At 42.3% G+C, this 24,765-nt stretch overlaps 1 protein-coding gene across 6 annotated transcripts in view; it reads left to right on the top strand.

Annotated features, from left to right (window-relative positions):
• The window catches only part of LOC144719627 (uncharacterized), a 48,808-nt gene that overhangs the window by 12,022 nt on the left and 12,021 nt on the right, over nt 1–24,765 (top strand). For 2 of the 6 annotated variants that reach the window (XM_078595732.1, XM_078595731.1), the window contains exons 3-13: nt 2,640–2,771; nt 4,087–4,200; nt 5,444–5,539; nt 7,699–7,757; nt 8,310–8,598; nt 9,177–9,473; nt 11,138–11,182; nt 11,744–12,052; nt 12,864–13,169; nt 17,389–17,424; nt 22,500–22,802. In XM_078595732.1, coding sequence (XP_078451858.1) covers nt 2,640–2,771; nt 4,087–4,200; nt 5,444–5,539; nt 7,699–7,757; nt 8,310–8,598; nt 9,177–9,473; nt 11,138–11,182; nt 11,744–12,052; nt 12,864–13,169; nt 17,389–17,424; nt 22,500–22,802 — 1,986 coding nt within the window. Of the gene's footprint in view, nt 1–2,639; nt 2,772–4,086; nt 4,201–5,443; nt 5,540–7,698; nt 7,758–8,309; nt 8,599–8,786; nt 8,866–9,176; nt 9,474–11,137; nt 11,183–11,743; nt 12,053–12,863; nt 13,170–17,388; nt 17,425–22,499; nt 22,803–24,765 lie in introns of those variants that run through there. The other 4 variants (XM_078595734.1, XM_078595733.1, XM_078595735.1 and 1 more) reach the window with 4 other exon arrangements.

Genomic DNA, 24,765 nt, shown 5'->3' with positions numbered 1-24,765 from the left:
TTGCCCCCACAAGTCCTTGTATGCTGTTGGCAATCGTCGACTTTGATGAAGTAATTCCTAACCTTACTTGGGCATAAACGCCATTGCTCAAGTCTTAGAGAATAAATACCTTAAATGACTTCCTGGTGTGGCGTTGTAAGCATCAGCACAGGTGAAATAAAAGTGTGCTCTTGGCTCATCATTGCCTTGCAATTCAATTTACAGTATAACACAACATCATCAATAGCAATGTTATGGCAACTTCATAAATACGCAAATTATATGTATTCACGTAAAACAATATTTCCAAATCAGAATTCTGATTCATTATGGAGAAATCCGATGAGCCATGAAGCGCTTTTTCACAGATGTCCAGTAGGGGCACGGGTCACAGACTTACAACAACAAACAACACACGAACGATTGGAGTGCAAATTATAGGAAAGGTAAGCAAATCACTGTAAATAGACATAGACTCAACTTCACTGAGCTATTCGTAATTTTTTCAGACGCAACCTGGCCACAAATTATAGCTCAACGAAGTGACTTGTCGTCATGTGGAAATTTATAGCAGCCAAATAATCAACATCCCATCAGCCACATAGCCTTCTGGGAGTGCAAAAATTCAACAGCATTGGTTGAACACAAGGGAAGCTTGGAGTGGTTTCGATACAGTGCAATGCCTGTAAAGACGTGTATGTATGTTGAACTTATTTCGCACAATACGTAGCCAACCGTACAAATCGGAGGTGCGATAAGCACGGTTGATAGTTCACCAGCATTTTTTGCTGCATGGGTATGCTTTGACATTGAATAGCGCATTGATTGAGAGAGCACTGTGGAATGTCAAAGTTACCCAACTATGAAGCTGTCAAATGTCCACATTGCAGGGGAGAAGGAATGATAACATCACAATGGCCTGGCTTAGTTACACTCAGTCATGTCACTCACATTATTTTTAAAGAAAACAAATACATTGTTTGTTTGTCCTCTCCAAATATATTCGGATTGTGCAATCGGCGTCATGTCATAGCCAACACGGTGGCGTGTAGCGTAGTATATCGATGTTAGCAACTCACTACTCTACGGGACGTCTGGCAAAAAAAACATTACCAAGCTGCAACGTGTACAAATCTCTTTTGCACGTGTCGAGACAGGTACTGCAAAATCCGACCGTGTCCGTCCAGTGCTCGCCGAGTTGCATTGGCTTCAGGTCGCCGATCAAATACATTACACATAAAATGCTTGCCACTAATTAGCCACAATACCTTGCTGATCTTGTCCAGGAGCATACACCATCACGCTAACTCCGGTCACCCTCGCAGCTGCCTTTGGACATCTATGAAAAAGAGCTTCATAGCTCATCAGATTCCTCAGTAAAAAATAAAATATTCTAATTCAGATTGCTGCCTTTAGGCACCCTAACGCAACGGTTCTCAACCGGGGGTACGGCGGACCCCTGGGGGCACGTGAGGTGATTTATAAATATGTGAAATTATATCATACATGAGAGTCATTGGTGAATAATCATGTATTAATCTGCCAATATAAAATATATTTAAATCCATATGGTAACCTGGAACGATATATAAAATAAATTCCTTGATCGTAAACAATTTGGTTTGCAATAGTAGCCAGCGAGCGTGAACAAATTACGTCACGCACCGAGCAGCTAGTTAGGGTATACCTCAAACAATTGGCAATCCTTTAAAATATCGATGTTCATTATTAGTAGATTTTTTTCTCAGAACCAAAGTTGAGTCAGGTAAGGTGGGTACTCGGTTGAAACAAAATTCAACAAGGGGGTACACCAGTAGCCAAAACAGGTTGAGAACCACTGCTCTAACATGTACAGGGGTGTATGCAAGTGGTGGCCGATACACCAAGCGCTGTGATCCATTTTAGTGGAGCTCAGCGGGCTCTCTGATCCACCAGAACGTTATGATCAACAATTACCCGGTTTTAATGCTGTAATGCCCAGGATTGCAGCTACTTTGCTTATAAACGTAGATTCTCCCCGAAGTACGAATCATTTTTGTTTTGTTCTCCCGTCCTGCCACAATGTAGAGCACACGGAAGTACACAGTAACCAACGCGCAATTAAAGCGTATGACATGAAACCTTGCCATCATTTTTATGTATGTTTAACTTCTTTCGCACCGTACGTAACCAACCCCGCTCATTGAAGGTGTGCGGGAAGGTCAACAAAATAAACACAACAACAAGCACTTCTAATAAAGTGAGTTAGTGAAATGAGAAATTAATTTTCGGTGAGTCTTGTAACCTGGTAACAAGGTTACCATTAAAAATACATAAAAATATTGTTTCACTTCGTTAAGTACCCCGTTTTGTATTGCTTAAAAACAAGTTAATCCTGAAATGTAAATCATATTCACTGAATGCATCATTTGGGCCAAATTATTATATTTGGTTAAGATTTAGTTCATGGTATACGTTTAGAATATTTGGATGCTATATATTTCCACACGATAAACCACTTTGGTGAGCTATCATCACGTGTGGCCAGGTCGCTTCTGAAAAAGACCTACATAGCTCAGTGGGCCTTAACTGCTGAAAAAAAAAGTTTTAGTTTCAATTAATAATTGTAACAAAAATGTGTCTCTTTGCCTCCCAAAACACCCTAATTCTGTTTTACACAGGGAAGTTTGTCATAAGTGAGTGCACATCCAGCGGTGAAGATTCAGTTTGCGGTTCCTGCGTGGAGGGTGAAACGTTCACGGAAGAACATAACCACTTAGCAGACTGCCACGATTGCAGCTCCTGCAGTGTTGGTGAGTGCAACAGGTGTGCAAGTTCATTTGTATGGTGAGCCATTGCTGGGCGCCACGGTAGCTAGGATATGTTAAATACTTTGCCTGTAAGACTTCTCCACAAATCTGGCTGTCGCCTGATGAAACTAGTGGTAATTACTGGCGAAACGTCGTACTCAGATTGTAAATGTTGTGGCTTTGGTTCTCCAACTCACCGGTGTACTGTACTGGTGACGAATTGGCATGTTCTGTTTTCGTGACAACCCTTACTAGTTGGCGGTGTCGGGTGGTGGCGGGTTCTAACGACACTTTTATATATTTAAGCAATCGAACCCAAAAACCTCAATTATGGATTTTACCTGGTATATAGAAAGTCGTGGATTCGATCCCGACCGTGACGATGCCTCCTGTATATGTGGACTTTGCATGTTCTCCCCGTGGTGTTCACGTGGATCGTTTTCTTGGTCCTTCAGTTTTCCCCTCCATATTTGGTTTTAGAGTATTTGGCTGCTATAAACTAAACTATCAAACGACGCAATTTATATTTTACCAGATAAGGCCTCTGAGATATACAGATATTTTTTTACAAGCGACCTGGCCACAAATGATATCTCAATGAAGTGGCTTATCACGTGGAAATGTATAGCAGACAAATTATGTAAACGCGTGATATTGATTCAAAATGTATAGAACCCGGAGAAAAATCCACGCGACCACGGGGAGAGTGGCAGGATGTCCTGGGTTCGAAGTAGATAACATCTCGCCACCGCGGCAGCCTTAAAAATGTCCACGTAATAATCCACTTCGTTGAACTATCATTTGTGGCCAGGTCGCTTTTGAAAAAGAGTTACATAGCTCAGTGGGCCTTATTTGATGGAATACAAATTATAATTTAGTTTGGTTTTAGTTGAGTGATGAGTCAATGTTATGGTGATCTCACAGCTCTCTCGCACTCCAAGAGTCATTCTTGCGGGTTTAAACGATCTATTCAACAGCACGGATGCCTATGGGAAGATAAGAATAATACGTACATTTATTGAATGCTTTTCATCTCGGATCTCAAAGCGCTGTACAGGACAGCAGGAGCAGACACTTAAAAATAATGTCATGAATATATTTTCAAAATAATTTACTTAATTAACTAGGTCTGCATCCCCAGATCTAGGGGACCTTGAGGGGACATGGGTGAAGCATGTCAATGATGTAGGCTGGGGCAAGGTGGTATTAGAACTTCCTGTGCACCATAAATAGCCACACGTGCTAATCGGACGTTTATATTTGGAGAAGCAGGGTAAAATAAGTGGTGATTTTTACTATTTTTTGTAATCTGCAACAGGTGAAGAGGAGGTGCTTCCTTGTAAAAGCACACGCAACACTGTTTGCCAATGTAAGGAAGGCTATTACAGATCTACATACTCAGAGAAGTGTGAAAAGACAATGCCAGGACCAGGTAATGCTATCCGCGATGAAGAATTTGCTTTGTGTATTCGCTGAGATTCTTCAGCTCAGTTCAACATATGTTCCTTTATTATGGCCTTTTCATAATTAATAATTAACACAGAATATTGAGTATATTGGGTATATATAATATATTATACAATATAGTATGTATATATAAATATATTACATAATATACATTGCGTATATATTATACTAAATATACTCAATATCTACTTATTTTTTGTTAATTATTCATTATAAAAAGGCCATAACAATGGAACCACCTCTAAACTATGGCTTTTTCTTTAATATGCCTTTAAAATCCGACCAGTGATCGCAGAGCTGCATTGGCTTCTGCCTGTCGAATAAATACATTATGGGATGGAACTAATTACACACTAAGTGCTTGCCGCAATACAATACCTTGCTGATCTCGTCAAGGAGCATAAACCATGATTACTCGAACTCCGGTCATGCTCGCAGCGGCTTTTGGCTAATGACTGAGCAAAGACGGTTACCGCATTGCGCTCTTTTAGATACGCTTCTGCGGCCGTCTGGAACCTTCTTCCTTTCGATGTTAGGAAGCCACCGGAGCTATGCTTTTTTCAATCGAGTGTTTAGTTTTATTGTTATTCCCTCGCACCTCCAATAGTTATCACAGTTGGCTACGTACAGTGCCAAAGAAGTTCAACATAATACAACATTATCAAATAAAAGTGGGAGTCACTCCACCCATGGCATATTACATGTTTTCGCCTCGCTATGTTCTGCACACGTGAGTTCCCTGAGTGATTTCATACAATTTTCACCCCTGTAAATAACCACCCGTTATCATCACTTTTCCACAGTCCTTTTTAAACTATCCTGTAAAGCCAGAGTGGACAACCATTTCTTTATTGAGGGTCGAATTGGGCTTTTAAATACATTTGGTGCAGGGGGAAGGACACAAACTAAACATAAAAAGCAGTTCCAAAGAAATTGGTTTTCAATTTAGATTGAACAATTTAACAGTGCTCCCAGTGGCTTCCTAATATCGGAAGGAAGTGCGTTCCAGACGGCAGCAGAAGCGCATCTGAAATCACGCAATGCAGTCTCCGTCTTTGTTCGATGGTCAGCCAAAATCCGCAGATGCTGCGAGGATGACCATAGTTTGTGTGATGGTTTAAGCTCATTGATGAGTAATCGATATTGTAATAGATATGTTGTTAAGTGTTAAATCATGAAAACTAACATTTGTTGTTTTCTTCTTCCAGGTTGGATGGTCGTTGGTCTAATTATTACATTGATTTTGATCATCATTTTTTTAATTTTCTTATTGTGTTATTTTGACCGAAAATGGAGAGGCAAAGGTATTAACCACCACACCAATAATGCTGATTATACCGCGGCTTAATTATAAATCAGTTTGAAACAAAACAACATTTAGGACACTGTGTGTCATGAAAGGTTATTAAGGTCCACGCATTAAAATAAATTAAACTATGTTTTTTTTTTATTTTACCAGCTAAGACCCACTGAGCTCTACAGCTATTTTTCAGAAGCAAACTGGCTGTCATAAATTGTAGCTTAATGAAGTGGCTTATCACGTGGAAACGTATTTTGGTCAAATACTCTAAACGCACATTGATTCTAAAAACCTGAGGACCTGGAGAAAAATCCACACGACCACGGGGAGAGAGACATGCAAACTTCAAATATACAACAGGTGTCAGGGTCGGGATCGAACCCACGACCTCCTGTATACCAGACGAGGTAGTTCACAGCAAGGGGAAGAGTGATTAAGAGTTGTGGAATAAAAAGTACGGAGACACGCGACACTCTCACTCACAATCTTCTTGAGCAGAAAACTGAGTTTGGCAAAGAGGGGTGGTCGTCTGGGCTTTTCAGGGAGGCAACACGCTGCAGATCAGAGGGTGCTTGAAGCACTTGCAGAGACGCTACACACATAATCATAATAATAAGATGCCCTCTCAAGAGTAGCAGACACGTCCAAGAAGCTGGGTTCTCATCCAGTGGAGCTCCCAGTAGTGATTCTTGAAGTTCAACTCCATGCAACTGCACAGAGTCCCGCTTGGGTTCTGAGTCCGGACAAACCCGAGTGGTGTTGTCTGAGGTTTATGGAGCAGGTTCCAGGCATGGGCTCTCTACTCTTCCAAGAGATGCTCTCTGTGCTGTGCCTTTGCCACACCCCAATAACTCCACTCATTTGGGGACTTACTCAGGATTTTGTCCCAAACAAGTATTGGTTCCATGTGTGCTAAAAAAGAATACGGGAAAATATTTTGTAATTTCTCATTCCATACTATACTGCATTCTATACTGCCTCGTGCAAAATTTAACAGGGATTCTCATTATACTTTCATGAAGATAATAGTCATAGAAGTTTAAAACTTATAAGATTGTCGGTTTACTAGTTTGTTGTCCTTCCCTCGCACCTACAATTAGCACTGTTGGCTACGGACGGAATGAAAGACGTTCAACACAAAACATACAACACGATAATAGTGCATTCGCAGCTAACAAATACCAGTGAAATGGGGATTGACCAATTTCTATATCCTATGAGGTCAAGAACTTTATGATTTGAGTAAAAGTTTATCTAAAATTTTCTCTTAGTCTGCCAGTTTTTCCCTCCTCATTTAGAATCAACGTTAAGCTTTAAGAGTATTTGGCTGGTGATATAAATCTCCATGTGATGATAGGCCACTTTGTTGATCTGCTATCAATTGTGGCCAGGTCACTTCTGAAAAAGAGCTACATAGCTCAGTGGGCCTTACCTGGTAAAATAAAAAAAAACATCTTCGTGTATATCGCTTTTTAGATACGTCTAGTGCTCACCTGAGCTGCATTGGCTTCCGGTTGCCAAACAAATACATTCTAAGGTCCCACTGATCACACACTACCTCGCCTGGTATGCAGGAGGGCGAGGGCTCGATCTTGACTGTGACGCCCATTGTATATTTGGAGTTTGCATGTTTTCCTCGTGATCACATGTATTTTTCTCCGGGTCCTCCAGTTTTTCCTCCATAATTAGAATCAACATCATTTGTCTCGAGTATTTGGCTGCTATAAATTTTCACGTGATGATGATAAGCCACTTCGTTGAGCTATCATTTTTGATGCCCAGGTCACTTCTGAAAAAGAGCGACGTAGCTCAGGGTCTTACAGATGGTAAAATAAAAAGTAGTTTTTAGTTTGTCTCAGGAGATGGTTGGCTGAAAATAAGGATGGCTCACTACGGTTATGGACTTCTATGCCTCCATGTCGACGCTTCCTGCCTTGAAAAATCTCCCACCTGCGACCAGCGTGGTGAAGTATGTTAAAATTAACCTGCCACCCATGATCCATAGAGTGTGGCAAGGCCCTGATCCAGCAGTGGATTTCCAAAAGAGTGGTACATGAAAGTTGATCATTTGCACGCAAATTTTGTTGTACATTTTGTCGTTCACTACCGCACTGCTTACTAACTGTGTATCTCTCATTTGTATGGATACTCAACCGTGGGAAGTTTCAAATGGCAGTGGTTATAAAAAAGTCTCTCCGAATGATAACACTAACACTTCAAATGTGAGTAAACCTTTTTATTAAACCTGTTTATAAACCTAAACCCTTTAAAATTAACAAAATTGTGAATCGGGGAAAAAAAACTCAACGTTTAACTGAAATATGTTTCAAAGATGCACGACCCATTCTGTCGTAAATCAGTGCGATTAATTGTGTTGATGAGTAAAGAGTCGTTCCAAGTAGAATTGCAATTCAAAATGAAAAGCTCCGGTTAAATCATACACCGTATGTCAGCATTAAATGTAGTGGAGTTTGTATTAAATTACCATAAACTTGAAGTTAATGTTGCATTTCAAGCCCTGGAACTGTATTGTTAATTGAAAAATGTAAAATTTGGAGGGCACATTATGAAAAGACTTAAGGATGTATCTGGACCACTACTCTGACCATGGATACAATACAAACACAACTCCTGCCAAATTGGAAAAAAAAAACATTGTAGTAGTATTGCCACACTATTGAGGTTGGCTACATTTGGTGCGAAATAAGTTCAAAATAAATAGCTGTACGCTTTATCATGCACAATTATTATTGGTTATTTTCGCATGATCGCAGGTTGAACACTGGGCGCCGAGACAGAAACTGATTTACAACAACAGAACAATGCTGCAGAGTTCCATTGGCAAGAACCCCGAACACCTCCTCGATGAATTGGACAGCAAGGAGACCATCTCTCACAGCGTATACCGAGATGTCCAGCGCATTCCCATTGGCTCTGATCGTGTGGCAAATCTGATCCAACAATCTCTGAATGACGGCGAGATGGCCTGCCAGAACCTCTTAGACGCCATCCACGCTACCCGGAACAAGTATCCGGACCTTGTGGACTGGCTGAACTCCCTCGGTATGTAGCTGCATTATGGATTGTGAGATGCGATTGTCGTTTCCCCCTCACCTCCGATAAGCATGGTCGTTTACTACATATGGTGCGAAAAAAGTTAAACATACATACTACACTGTACACTACACTGTACAATACACTACTATACTCAATTGAAAACTCATTTCTTTATAAATGCATTTTGTGTTTAGTTTGCTATCCTTTTCCAGCACCTCCGATTACACGATTGGCTACGTACGGTGCGAAAGAAGTTCAACATACATGATTGCGGTGGGTTTTTCGCGGACTATTTCAGAATCAGAATATTTATTCATACTGGAGGAATCAGAAGGGCTATTAAGCTCTATTTCACAGATGTCCATGGGGTGGGAAATTTACAACAACAAACGATACGAAAATATTATAGAAGTACAAAATATAGGAAATGTAAGCGAATCACGAAAAACAAATATCTCCAGTGAGTTAACAAAACCTTCGATAATTGTTTATATCGTTAGGACACATACTGGACATACATCTCTCCTGTCTAATATGAAAAAAAACAATATTACGTGTTTTATTTTTGTGTGTCTTGACTAAAGATACATCCATTGTGGTCGTTGAAGGAAGAAATATGCGGCTCGTCCGCAGAAATAAACTTCATCTGAAGCGGTGGATCAGCGATGACTCAGACTACCTCCTAGAGGAGCTGGAGAGAAAATTGATCATTCGGAAGGACGTCTCCGACGAGGCCAAGAATCAGCGCAATTCTTTAGAAGTCACCCGCTTCCTACTCGATCACATTATTAGATGTGGGGAGGAGAGGTGTCGGGAATTCCTCGATTTGCTTAAAAGCATACACAAGTACCCAAAAGTTAACAAATGGCTGAGCATCCTCGGTAAGTACATGAGTGTGTACGAGACCACCACGGTGGCAATGTTACCCACCTCTCCTGGTATACTGGAAGTCGTGGGTTCGATCCCGACCCTGACACCTGTTGAATATTTGCAGTGTGTATGTTTTTATTGTGGTCGTGTGCTTTTTTCTCGGGATCCTCCGGTTTTCTCCCTCGACATTTAGAATCAACCTGCTTTTTTCTGACCCAATGTAGTTTTGCGATCCCCAAGATTCATCACGCTATTCTCATTAACGCAACGTGTACTCCTTTGACTTTAACCCTTTCCCATTCGGATGACGTCCTTGTACTTCAACAGAATAAAATAACGTTATCAGTACCGAGGTTCACACATGCCCATGCAGGAGGGCGTGGTGGCATTTTGGCGCCAGCTATCATAGTGTGGTCTTGTAGCTACGGATCTCTGCAGTGAGTAATTATGTATTTAAAAACAACGGTTCTCATACGCCTTTTTAAAAATAAAATGAACGCTGAACTGCTTGTGCATTATGAGATTCGGTGGTGAACGGGACATGCCACCTGAGACTTACAGTCATCTAGGAATGGGAAAGGTTTAAGAGTCAAACGTTCAGACCTGTAACATACATTCGAGCTGAATTTAAAAAATTAATGGAGTGAAAAGTAAACTGCATTTTGCTAAGATAATGAGCAGATCTTTGATGCATTGCAGCTGGGTCATCCTCACAGCAGCGGCTTTTGGCTGGTAATCGAACAAAAACGGTCACCGCATCGCGTGCTTTCAGATGTGCTTCTGCGGCTGTCTGGAATGCTGTTCCTTCCGATATTAGGAAGCCACTTTAAATTATCTCCATTAAAAAAAACAGAACTGCTTATTGTATTATAGTTTAACGCCCTTCCCTCACATCTCCATTTAGCGTGGTTGGCTATGTATGGTGCAAAAGAAGTTCAGCATAGATCATTCTTGTTTTCTCCCACGAGTAGCGGTTATTGTATGTCATCGATGGTGTTGTAGTATCAAGAGTCTATGCCTTCTCCCCGGCCCGAGTTTTTCTGGATATTCCTGACAGGTTCTGCAAGAACGGGGACCATATGGCCTCTAAAGCCCACTTACTTTTTATTAACGGTCAATGTGAAGCAGAAGATTAGTGCTGGAATTAAAGTCACATTGGAAAATGTGATTCATAACTTCGCTCCTTACCCGTGTAGTATCAATAGTTTAAGCTCCATGTGCCATTTTATTGAGGGACTTCTACTGCTGTGTTGTCTTGGTGTGGTCTGGGACTGTTTTTGTTATTGTTTTTGCAGACTTTCCCAAGTTTGATAAATCGACTAATATACAGTAATTATTGGTTTTAGAATGAATTCATATTTATTGACTTGTTTACCTTTTTCCTCGATTTTTAACTCCTATCGTGGTTTGTATTGCTTGCTGTTGTAACTTCCAGATCTGCCCATAATGTACATCTGTGAAAAAGAACATCATATCTCATTGGATTGTTCCCTTGGTCTAAATAAAGATTCGTAATCTGTTATGTTTCCTAATCCACGTGTTCCTCTACCTGTCCATTCTTCTTCATTCACTTTTTTATTTGTATCAGTTGTCCATGTTTCTGACACATTTGCTTCGTAAAATTTATGATGTTAACATAAAATATCTAAACATTATACTTTTACTGACCCAATAGAAATGAAGGCGGATCTTTACAAAGAAGAGAATAGTTTGAACCAAGGTAAGGTTACACCATCTTATTAAGAGAATAGACCCCTCAACACCGTGGGGCGCCACGGTTGGGTAGGATATGTTAACTACCTCGCCTGGTATACAGGATGTCGTGGGTTTGATCCCGACGCTGACGCCTGATGTGTATTTGATATTTGCATTTCTCTCTCTCCCACCGTGGTCGCGTGGATTTTATTCCATATTTAGAATCGACATGCGTTGAAAGTGTTTTACTGCTATACATCTTTACATGATAATCCACTTGATTGAACTATAATTTGTGGCCAGTTCGCTTCTGAAAAAGAGCGATATAGCGCAGTGGACTTTACCTGGTAATATATTTAGTTTTATTGTTTTTAGTTTAGATAGGTCTGTGTAAGCAGAAGTTTCAAATGAAGAGCCTATATTTTTTTATTAAGTCAGGTTCTCGATGCGGCAGACTCACTGCTCTTTATGCAAGTCTACTGGCCACTCTTTCTGTACGGCTTCCTGAGACAAATTCGCATTGAGATGCTATGTTAATCCCATATTGCATGGTACTGCATTGTTTGCGAATACAACTTTCTTGCAGTTGAGAAGGCAAGGATCGTGGTCGTTGACGGCAATGCGCTATACATGATCCGTGGTAAAAAGCCTGAACTAAAGAAGTGGATTGCCAGTAGGAACTCCTCATTTACTTTACTGGACAAGCTGAAGACGAGGCGACACATCTCAGAGCACATCCACTCTAAAGCCGCGGGGATGGTCACAACGGAACAAGCCGGATTCCTGCTCGATCACTTCATCGATGGAGGAGAGAGGAAGTGTCATAGCCTGCTGGAGACACTCCAGGAGCTCAGAGAGCACTGCCCACAAGTTGACACGTGGCTGGATTCACTTGGTACAGGAACGCACTTGCACAATATTTAATATCAGTGCTAATTTATGTCGAATGTATGTTCAACTTATTTCGCACCGTATGTAGCCAAGCGTATTATTCGGAAGTGCAGGGGAATGACAACAAAATAAACACATAAGCAGTTCTAAAGAAATTTATTCTAAATCTATACCGCCCCATCTCTAATGAGATGAGGCGGTAATTCAGGTCATTTGGTTATGATATTCAAGTTTCATTTATTAGGTATGGCCCTGTGAGCCATGCGGCTCTTAAGTCGGGTGCAACCGCAACAAACAAAATATCAATAAAGAACATCCCAAAGCGACGACGCGCAACTGAAATATCCTGGAATAAACCAGCAAATATTCCCCCCAAAAAAGAACATATTAAAACGCTGTGTGCAAAAATCACAATGTGGTGCAAGCTAACAACAACAACCATAAAACTATATAGATTAACCATATGTTCTCTGCAGCCCCCACCCAGCCCTGCGCACCACAAACCCTCCCCCCTCTCCCCCCCTGAACTCCTGCAGCCACGATTCTACAAAACCCCCCCCCCCTTCCCGTGCCTATATTAAGCCACAACAGCAGATCATTCTTTCTCACCTGATGATAGACGCTTGTGTTGCGACCGAAACGTCGTGTTCTTTTATTATTATTATTATTATTATTTTCTATCTACGTGACTTTACCGAAAGAACCACAGAGTAAGTATTCATAGGCAAGCTGGTATTGCAGTTGGCATATGATGAAGTATTTTTTTACGAAAAACGCCCACCAGCGTGATGACAACGGTGATCAATGTACCGCAGAAAACAACTCGCAGATCGTGGTTGTGAAAGAGGGGACGAGAGAGAGAATCACCAAAAGCCACGAGGATCTGAAACAGTGGATCGCCAAGGACCCCTGCGTCCTGCTGGACGAGCTGGACAGCAAGTGGTACATCCAGCGGCACGTCTACAACACGGCCAGAGACATCAAGGACAAGGGCGAGTGTGCCGCCTTCATTCTCGAGCACTTCATCAGCGGAGATGAGGAATACCAGAAGCTGCTGGTAGCTCTGAAAGCCGTGCATCGACATTACGATGATGCACTACGTACTTGGCTAAGCTCTCTAGGTAAGTGATGCTATAGGTAAGTTTTTTAAACCATCACACTAATTTCGGTCATCCTTACAGCAGCGGCATTTGGCTGGCCATCGAACAAATATGGTCACAGCATCGCATGTTTCCAAATGCGCTCCTGCGACCTTCTGGAATGCTCTTCTTTCCGCTATTTAACAAGCCACTGGATCTATGCACTTTTAAATCATCTCGATTGACCAGAGGAAGTGTTAGACAAGAGGACGCCAAGAGGACGCCAAGAGGACGCCAAAAGGCGTCCTCTGGTCTAACACCATTTGAGACTAGGTTCCAAATAAAGCTGTCTCTGGTCTGGATCAATCAGTTTCAAAGACAATGCCAATATTATCAGAGTATGTTTTTTGTTTGCATTCTGATCACAAGTATTGTGCTTAATGCAGACATTATTCCTTGTAGAAGGTTTCAGTTTGGTGTTTTAACATCCTAACACCTGTTTTGTTGCCAGATAAAAGGGGAAAACCTACTCTCATTTGCAGAGAGTAGTTTCATTGCCAGGGTGAAGAGTAGAGGGGGAAGCAGACAGCTCTGTCTCGACCTCCTCCCCAACGAAAAACTCACAGATCTTATTCCGTTTGTCATAACTGAGACCGTGGGATGTGTGTATAGGAGTTTGCACATGTCTATGAATTGTCAGGTAAATATAACTTTACTCATTACCCTAAATAGAAAGTCCCGTTCAACTCTATCAAACGCATTTTCCCCATCCAGCATCAAGGCATGTGAGGCAAGATTGTGCCTGTTAGTAATCTCTGTTGCATTGACGAGTGTCCTGACGTTTTCAGCAGAGTCTCTATTTTTGACGAAACCCGTCTGAGCTGTCCATATAATCGCTGGGAGAATCCATTTCAGTCTACCAATTAAAGTTTTAGCTAATACCTTATAGTCTGGATTTAACAGAGATAGTGACCTCTAGCTACCCACCATATCTTCTGGGGAGCCTGCTGTTGTTTTTTTCCAGGATTTCTTATAAGCCTCCGTGCTCCCGTCTCCATTAGAGAACCTCTGATATGTACACTTTAAGTGTGTTCCATAGTATTTGAGAAGATAGAGGCAAGGATAGAGCAGAATTAATCTGAATACATTACTTAGTTTCATTTCTGATTTCTTTAACCAGTTAATTGTCTTCTAAGAATCGACTGTCTAGGGATGAATAATTAGTCATTATCTGCTTTCGTGTGGTTACAGGGGGCTGGAGATAAGATAGTAATAATCGATTCTGGAAAGCATCTTATAGGTTCTAGAAATGTGAGTGAAAACTTTTTCAGTATGGTGGAAGGTTCTCCAATGGTCTGTCAACTGGTGTTGAGTGATTTTTTCAGTGAGTCAAAGCTGCTGTGACACGTTTTGGTCAGAAACAGATGAGTGCAATTTATCAAGAACGAGATCTTTAACCAGGTTCCAATTTCCTCTCAATCAGAGCCGTGATTAGAGTAAAACTTTTAAATTGTCTGGGGTGGAGGGTATAGACGTTCAAAAGGGTGACATCTTTGCCCGACAATTTTCCTACAAGATATATGTACCCCCTTCGGGGTCTAATGTGAGCATTTCTTCGGTCATTTATATCCTTTCATTAATGAGAATAGCTACTCCTCTCGTTGAGTGAGATGTGTTTCTTGCAGGAATGCAGCATCAGCCTCATGCTTGCCTAAAACATGAGAAGGGTACGCTGTCTCATGATAGGGTGGTTCAGGGCGTTGACATTGAGGGAGACTATTTTTAGTTTTATCATAGAGAGGGGTTTTCTTCAAAGTTACTGGGGGTTAGGAGAGAGCGACCCAGTGTGTGTTGTTAGTCATATTTATTGGCAGTCATTTCAGAGGGTGGAGGCTTGCTTTAGCTGCGAACCATCGCTGCATGAAATAAAAGGGATACAGGGGGGGAAAATACAACCGAACTACGCACAGTCGAGCCCCCCCCAAAAGAAAAATCATTGGGTTCAAAACGGAGCCCCCAACAAAACCTTGGCTTCTGGTGAGACTCGAGTGCAGCACCTAACTTCGTTTCTTAATTTAATAAACAGAATACAACCATCAATATAGGTCGATGGATAACAAAGTGATCTTGAAGAGCAAATAAAGGCGCCCATTGCATCATCATTCTCAATGATTTTAAGGCACAGGAGGACACAATGGGCGGGGGTTGTAAGGATGGGGTAGTAAACAGGCCCGAGCCCTTGATATTATTGAGACTGGAGTCAAGGGAAAATGGAAGTGGTGAGGGAGGGGGCTCAAACAAAGATATCTGAACATATGGTAATGATAAGAGAAATGTGGATGTAGCTCTAATCAGGGGATACGAGGAGTATGACAAGGGTTAAACAGGAAGGAAGAGAGCTGGGTGTAGACTGAGGGATGAAGAACACCAAGTGGATTTGAGGGTATCCTGCTCTCCTGGGCCTTAGCCCAGGATGACTTCGTTACTCCCTTCCTGGTCAACTAACTGAAGCAATGGGGGAGACAAAGGGAGGTTAAATGGGAGGATACCTCTGATTGGGGGGGGGGGGTGCACCCGGAGGGGGCAGGGCTCACAAATCAGGGAGACTATGGGTAAAGGGACACAAAACTGTACAGAAGTTGAGGTAGAAAAAGAACGATTAGAGAACCGTACCAAGAGGGGGTAGAAGGGATGAGGGAGCAAGGGAGGTAAGAAAAAGATACACCGACAGGGTTTCAGATATGGAGTAATCAAATATGACGAGGCGAAGTATTACGTGGGGACAACAGAAGGTGGAAGATGTGGAAAGGGGCAGGAGGACAAAGGAGGGGAAAAAGAGGTTGGAGTAGATGGACAAAAAGACCGAATCCGTACCGTTGCACAGATCCACGTTAACACTCACATGGGAACTCTCGCTCTTTCTAGTCTGAATTTTGTGCATTTCCAAAGACAATGGGAAAATTGGTTTGCGCCCGAATCTGCCGCTGTGTGCGTACCATGAACAGGGGTGGCCTCGGACTGACCCTCCATGACCATGTCATGTCAGCGATATAAATATATTTAACAAATGCGTGCAATTTTTTATGTTGTTCGTGGTAGCTGGTGCTTCTAATTAATGGGTAATTAATGGTCATCAAAAGAAGGAGGAAGGTAACTGGCACTATTTGGACACATGTAGTAGGATGGACCACAACAGCAAACTTAAAAGTGTGTTGATAATTGTTTTTTTACCCTTCTTTTTGGCAACAAAACTGACACCTTTTTTACAAGGAGTCATGTTTGCATAGACCACAATACCTGCAGTCATAATGCAAACAAAAAACATAACTCTGATAATGTATGCACTGTCCTTGAAGTTGATTTGGACACATCTAAGACATCTTTCCTTAGAGCCTAGTCTCACATGGGTTGGACCAGATGACGCCAAAAGGCGCATTATGACTGCAGGTATTGTGGTCTATGCAAACATGACTCCTTGTAAAAAGGTATCAGTTTTGTTGCCAAAAAGAAGGGTAAAAAACAAAAACAAAACAATTATCATATTTTTTACTGACAAATGATGTTCCACTGGTTAAAAGTGTGTTCTTCGGAAAAATGGAAGGAACCAGAAAGAGAAGGTAGACCTAACAGAGAAAGGCTTGACAACGGTATGAGAAGTGATTGGTGCCAGAAATACGTGGTACTACTTTAACATATTGGCACAAGACAGAGGAAAGCGGAAAACAAATGACGAAATGTGCAGGGGACACCTACGGGCTGTCTTTCCATGGATGGTGGTAATGATGATGATGATGATCGTGGTCATCAGTATTGCCCATTATATTATTTGCCAGATGAATACCTATTGCCACCATTTTGCTGCAATCTTTTCCAGTGAGTTATATCTAATTACATGTACTTGAATGTATGTTGAACTTCTGTCTCACCATACGTAGCCAACCGTGCTAATTGATGGTGCAAAGGGAAGGACAACAAACTACACGTAAAAATCTATAAAAAGAATTGAGTTTTGAATCTAGATCATTTGCAAGTGCGTAGCTCCAGAGGCTTCCTAATATCGGAAGGAAGAGCGTTCCAGATGGCTGCAGAAGCATATCTGAAAGAACACAATGTGGTGACCATCTTTGTTCGATGGCGAAAAAATAGAAGGTTTCAAGGATGAGCGGGGTTCATGTGATGATGTTTTGTGCTCCTTGACGAGATCAGCGAGGTATAGTGGTTAATTTGTGACAGCACTTGTGTGTATGTGTCTCTTTTACAGGACTTACAAGGGAAACCAACAGCACCAATCCCCCAGGTAAGATCATGAATTATCTGTGCATAGTCCTTTCAACATAACCACACTAGGAACAAGATCCTAGTGGATCCCAACAGCATTGTCAGGGCTGGCCAGAGTTAAAGTAAAAGTGAATCCCTATAAATTATAGTGACAAGAATGGATAACCAAAAGCAACTGTGAGGATGAATGTATGTAAATTGAAATGATTTCTCACCGTACGTAGCCATCCGTGCAAATCCGAGGTTCGGGGGAACGACGATAAACTAAACACAAAAATAGATCTTGATTTGAAGCTTTCGTGACTGCAGGAATCCATACTCTTTGGTTCTTTCGGTAAAGTCACGTAGAAAAATCATAATATATCACGAACCAAAGCGTACAAAAATCGATTCGAAAGAAATTAGTTTGTCAATCTAGATTATGTAAAAGTGTGTATCTCCAGTTGGCTTCCTAATATCAGGAGGAAGTGCGTTCCAGACGGCCGCAGACACGCATCTGCAAGCGCGCGATACGCCGACCGTCTTTGTTCAATGGTTAGCCAAAACCCCTGCGACGATGAACGGAGTTTAAGTGGTGATGCTTTCTTCTCCTTGATGAGACATGGACCAACAACAGAAAATGTCCCGCTTGTTTGCAGAGGTTAACAACTTTAATTCCCAAGGCCCGCGCTGGTTTATAACAAAGTAAACATAAAATACGTGCCGTTTGCTTCGCAGTGGATATTAAAGATCGTTGACATTGTTAGAATTGAGTGTGCCATTTTGTGCCGCAGTCAACTACAAAATTTTACAGTAAGACTTTTGATAGAGAGAACTGCTGGAAGTATGGGGAGGATCCTTGGCTTTGCTTTGTGAAGGTCAAGGGAGGTGTGACTGTGTGGCAGGAACTGCTAGACTCTATGCAACCCAAAATAAGTTGGCTGATACAAAACTTGTAAGATGGTGGTCAGGGCTGTATACGGATAGAAGGTAAACTTCATCATGATTTGATGTTAGGACAGGTGTTCGTTAAAATTTTATTTTATTATTCTTTATTATGAATGTATTCGTATTCCTCGTTATGCTCTCCTCCATACACACTTAGACCATTAATGGGGTTAGCACAATAGAAAACTTAGGAATAAATCAAGGTGTGATGAGCGTGCAGGACTTGGAATATTAATGTTATGCAGCTTTGGTGACAGTCTTAGGCACTGAGGCTGGAAAATGGGATCTTGAGATAACATTTTCTAAGACAAAGTTAATCACGGCAGCTATAAATAGGACTCCTGCAGCAGGATCACCAGACCGGATATGAAAAGCAAAGGTTGAGGTAGTAATCTACTTTTTGTAGTTAGGCATCAATCTCCATCATGTGGTGGGTTGAGAAGCAGGCCAAGAGGCTTATTGCTTTGGCATAGCAGGCTATTGATGTGCCATGAAAACCATTTTGGAAGGCAATAGATGGATTTTAGTAGCAAAACACTGGTATTGCTTTCTGTAATATTGTATGGGTCAGAGATTTTAACCAAGTGGCTTGTAAAGGAGTTGTTGGCATTGAACATATGTCTAAGACTGATCCTGGGAATATCGTGCCGATACAGGATTAGCAGTGCCGAAATGTGACAGAGACCACGGTTGGTGAGTACTGTAGATATAATTGTGCAGGGTGTGTGATGGCAGGTTACCGAGACAGGAATTAATAAAGGTCTCCACTAGTCTGGCGACCCATGGATAGACCTAAAACCAGGTTATTTCTATGGGACCTTTTGCCAGTATCAAAGTATGAGACAAAAAACATTGGTTTTACCCTTCATGGAAATAAAATAGGCGTTAAGATGGTAAAACACCAAATTTATACGTTATGCAAGGAATCAAGTCTGCATTAACCACACACAGTACTTTTGGCAAAACATGCAAACAAACAAACATGTGTAGGGGTTATTACGGGAGAAACGGCGGACGAGCAACACAGGGGTGTCTGCACTCACACACACGGGTGGTCACACCGACGTCCGCATCCATTATCTCCCACGCCCCCGGCCCTCTGAGGGGATCCCTATAAAAATTAACCCGTAAAAACAAAGTTTTTCACTATAAATCCTTTATATGCGTGGCGGCTAGAGCCCTCTCGTCCTCTGGATTGAGATGGCTGCCACCAATGGGTCAGATGATTGCCTGCCACAATTAAGCAATTGGTAATTAAATATTTAATTTATTTTCCCTAAACAGTGTAAAATTTTGGAAAAAAATTTCACGAAAATAAATTGTCAAGCACAACGAGTCTGTGTGCTAAATGTCAGGTCGATTGGATCACGGGAAGTGGGTTAAAAAACGACCAAAAGATTTGCACGGTCCTAAGCAAGCAAGCAAGCACGCAAGCAAGCAAGCGAACTTAATATAAAGGATTTAAAAAGGCGGGGAGCCAGAGAGCTCGAGGCCAGTTCGACACGAAGCTGACCAGTGAAGATCGAAGACTCGGAGATTAGGCCCTGGGACTCCCCTGTCTCGCTGCCCTTGTCAGGGCCGAGCTGGGTAAGCCAGCGGCGCGGACCAAGAGCTCCCGGACCTCTGCCCTTGTCAGGGCAAGGCCGGCTTAGCTGGTGCCGAGATCTGTGCTTGCCAGGGCCAGATCAGTCAGCCTCCCGTAGCCCACTAGAGGAGGACTGGGGAACAGGACAGAGGGCTTAGTACTAGGGTGGGTTTCCCATAGTATAGGTGAAGGGGCCGTTACCCCTTCAACGATTGTGCCTGTCACTGAGTTAATAAACAGAGTGTGCCTCAACTCCGACCTCGTCTCCTCGAACTTACTACACATGCTCTGATAATTCTAGATTTTAAGCTTTCGTGACTGCAAGGATTCATACTTTTAGTTTTTTCGGTAAAGTTACGTAGGTAAAAAGTGAAATAAAAATTAATGAAAGTAATATTATAAATAAAATAATAAAAAATCACGACGTTTCGGAGGCAACACAAGTCTCCGTCATCAGGTGGGACCGTCACAGCTAGATTTGCTGTATCAAGTGAGGCAAGGATTCCAAGATTCAAGTTCTTAAATACAAGTTAAGGGGGAGGGGGGGGAGCTTATCAGAATGTGGAAGCCAATGAATGGAACGTATTGGGAGGGGGGGGGGCTAAAAGAGAGCACGACGTGTACGTGGACGTGTTTGTGCGCAAGCCCCTGTTGGTGCACATGATAAAAGAAAACGAAAATGCCCATGTTGTTTTTTTACCAGTGTTGGCTGACAATCAAATACGAAAAAGGAGAGTACTGTTAAACGCTGGGGATGTTAACATTCGGTAAAGTAAAATAGTGCCTGTCAAATAAGATGGTCCAAAAGTGTGTAGTTAAATCGTTTTTGCATGGTTAATATCATCTTTCCAATGATTACTAAGTTTGTACCCATCATCACGGTTGAAATTATGTCTGTGTTTGTATATCTGAATGGCTTCGTGTACAAACCTTTGATGGTAGACAGAGGGTTTGCAGAGCACCTTGGTCTCGGAAAAAAACAATATCATGAGAGCCCACCGCGTTGTAGCAATGATCGGCAACGGCGGAAGACTCAATTTTGCCGTGTTTCAAATCTGACTTGTGCTCGCGAATACGGTCCGATATATGTCGTTTTGTTTCCCCAATGTAACAATCACCACAGCTGCAACTCAGTTTATAGACTCCAGGGTATTGCAAGTCAGGGATGACATCCTTCACAGATGGAATTAGATCACGGATTTTATGTACTGTACTGAATCGGACTTGGATCTTATGTTTGTTTAGAATTTTGGAGATCTTTTTGGTCACGCCTGCTATGTATGGCAACGTGATAGTTTTGATCGGAGTTTCAAGTGGCTGTTTCTGTGTGGTGGGAGAAACAGCTTGGCGGATGGTGCGGTCCGAGTATCCGTTCATCCTGAGGGCCCGATGTACATGTCTTAATTACCTGGCCAGGTGGTGTTGGTCAGAAATGCCATGAGCTCTGTGGTATAGCGTTTTGATGAGAGAATTCTTCTGAGATGGGTGGTGGTGGGAATCGGGTTTCAAGTAGGAATCTGTGTGCGTGGCTTTCCTGTAGACAGAATGTCCCAAGGATCCGTCAGGTCTCCTCTCAAACAGAATATCTAAGAATGGTAGTTTGCCATCTTTCTCCACTTCCATGGTGAATCTGAAGGTGCCATTCCAGGTAAAATTAGTGTTGGTGAGGCAATGTCTCACAGGCACTATTTTACTTTACCGAGTGTTAACATCCCCAGCGTTTAACAGTACTCTCCTTTTTCGTATTTGATTGTCAGCCAACACTGGTAAAATAACAACATGGGCATTTTCGTTTTCTTCTATTATGTGCACCAACAGGTGCTTGCGCACAAACACGTCCACGTACATGTCGTGCTCTCTTTTAGCCCCCTCCCCTTCCAATACGTTATCATGTGCACCAACAGGGGCTTGCGCACAAACACGTCCACGTACACGTCGTGCTCTCTTTTAGCCCCCCCCCCTCCCAATACGTTCCAATCATTGGCTACCACATTCTGATAAGCTCCCTCCCCCTCCGCCCCCTTAACTTGTATTTAAGAAATTGCATCTTGGAATCCCTGCCTCACTTGATACAGCAAATCTAGCTGTGATGGTCCCACCTGATGACGGAGACTTGTGTTGCCTTCGAAACGTCGTGATTTATTATTATTTTATTTCTATTATTACTTTTATAAATTTTAATTTCATTTTTTACTTACGTGACTTTACCGAAAAAACTAAGAGTATGCTCTGATAATATGGTACACGTCAATCAGTTTCAAAGACAATGCCAATATTATCAGAGAATGTTATTTTCCATGTTTTGCCACAAGTACTGTGTGTGGCTAATGCAAACTTGATGCCTTGCAAAAGATTTTTATTTGGCGTTTGCGCATCTTAACACCTCTTGTTTTATTGCCAGAAAGAATAAAACCCAGATATTATTTTTCACATGAAGACCAGGTTGGTGAGATTACTGTTAGGGCAGATGATGGGAGGTCACGTGTCTACTTTGCAGCAGCTGCGGGATTTAGCAGGTAGGGAGTGTTGACAGCTTTGACCAAAATTATATCTTGGATTGTATGCGAAATGCCATTTTACAGAAAAAAAAATCGTGGTCGTGCCTGGGAACGCTGAGCACGTGATCCGCGGCAATAAGCCAGATCTGAAAAAGTGGATCGCCAGTGCCAGCTCCTCGTCTACTTTGCGGGACGAGCTGACGAGGAGGGGACACATCGCAGGGCACATCCATTCCAAAGCCGCGGGGATGGCCGCAAAGGAACAGGCTGGCTTCCTGCTCGACCACTTCATCGACGGAGGAGAGAGGAAGTGTCAAAAGTTGCTGGAGACACTCCAGGAGCTCAAGGACAAATTCCCCGAGATCAAGCAGTGGCTCACCTCTCTCGGTATTTCATTGCTTGCTGCTCACGCCGCTGCTGCAGGAAAGGCCTCCACGAGAGGGAGCTCTGTAGTTTACATGTTCTCCTCATGGTCACGTGGATTTATTCTCTGGGTACTCCGGGTTTTCTCTCCACATTGAGAATCAACACGCATTTTAAGTATTTGGTTGCTTTAAAATGTCCGCGTGATAAGACGCTTCATCGGGCTATCATATGTGATAGCCAGGTCGCTTGTGAAAAACTATATAGTAGCTCAATTGGCCTTATGTTATAAAATGTAAAAAAAATGTTTTCTCATTGGTGAAGCGGAGGCCCAACACCTATTATGCTACCACTCGTGCCCAGTCACTGCTGTCAATGTAGCGCCTATTGCAGTAACATAAGTCACTTAGGCATGTAATGATGTTCGCTTGTCTTCTATATGGCAAGCGGTAGTGGAGTGGTTAGCGCACTGGTCCACAAAACTGATGACTCGAGTTAAATTCCAGCTCACGGCCAACACCAGTGAAGATTATCTGAACCGGTCCTAGGTCTCCCCTAGGCCGACTCAGCCTCAAATGAGTATCTGGTGTGGTGTGTAAATATCACCACTTGGGAGGCAAAGGCGGCCGGGCATGGTGCTGGCCACTAGAGGCCGACCGAAATTCGGTTTTGGTTTCGGCGCTGAAATTTGGTAAATGGCCTATTTCGGCATACTTTCGGTTTCGGCCGAAAGTAAATTTTTTCGGTCTGGTTTCGGTTTCGGCCGAAACTGATATTGACTTTCGGTCATTCGTCAACCGAAAATATAATGCTAGTGCTACGTCTACCACTCTGCCTATCGGCCGGTCAGTCGGCGCTAGGCAATCCTATGCGATAGGCTGCAAACACACACACACGTCAGCAGTAGCAGCTTGGGAGCGAGGTTACATCCGCAACCATGGTCTGCTAATGTAGATACGACTAGTCAACAGATGGCAGCCTGTCCGGCTGAATGCGGAAAAGCTTTTCGATTTAAAACATTCGTGACTGCAGGGATTCATCTTCTTGGTTCTTTCGGTAAAGTCACGAATCACACTTATCTTTGACTGCAACAATGTCCACATCGGATTGGGAACATGTAGACAATATGACCGCCTCTTCAGCTGCCACTATGTCGAGCAAATGTAAGGACAACTTGATTTCCAAATTCAACCGCCTCTCAAACAAGAGACCGGACCCACACACTGAAAAGCTAGACGTTAACAAAGTCGTAATTAATCGCAGTAACAGTTCTATTTTTGATGGTCTGAAATCCGTTTTAGCTAAAGGACTAAACTTTGCAGTCACACCTAGACATATACTAGTTAATTATATCATTGCCCGAGTAGATGTGGCCCTCAAGGGCCTGGGTCACATAGCTGCAGACGTAGCTATATCTGAAATCGCTGCAACCCTCAAAAACGCTAAGATGCCAGCTAGCAACATCAGCAAAGATGAACGTTTTGAATTAGCTCAATTAAAAAAGAGGGATGACATTGTCATCCTCTCAGCCGACAACGGCAATACAACTGTCATCATGGACAAAAAAGAATACAACAACAAAATTCAAGAACTAATCAACGATGGCCGCTATACAAAAATAAAAAGAGACCCCACCAACAGCCTCGTCATTAAAACTAACAAAAACATTTTTGATTCAACCGCATTAATTGATCAAACCAAACAGTTCTCGTTGAAACCTTCTGCAGCTCGGCCACCAAGACTATATGGCTTGCCAAAGATACATAAAGAAGATACACCTCTTCGTCCCATTGTCTCTACTATCAACTCCCCCACCTACAAACTGGCTCGTTTTTTGTCTGAAATCCTGCGGCCTTTCACTGGAAAAAAACCTCTGCAGTACTAAACTCTACTGACCTGGTATCGACAATCAAGGGAATTTCCCTGTCCCCAGACGACCTGCTTGTCAGTTTTGATGTGGTTTCTTTATTCACCAAAGTTCCTGTAT

This window comes from Lampetra planeri, chromosome 6 (genome assembly GCF_965212315.1).
Source record: "Lampetra planeri chromosome 6, kcLamPlan1.2.h2, whole genome shotgun sequence".
Classification (NCBI taxonomy): domain Eukaryota; kingdom Metazoa; phylum Chordata; class Hyperoartia; order Petromyzontiformes; family Petromyzontidae; genus Lampetra; species Lampetra planeri.
The sequence above is the reverse complement of the archived record's forward strand: the minus strand, read 5'-3'. Positions and strand labels throughout refer to the sequence as shown.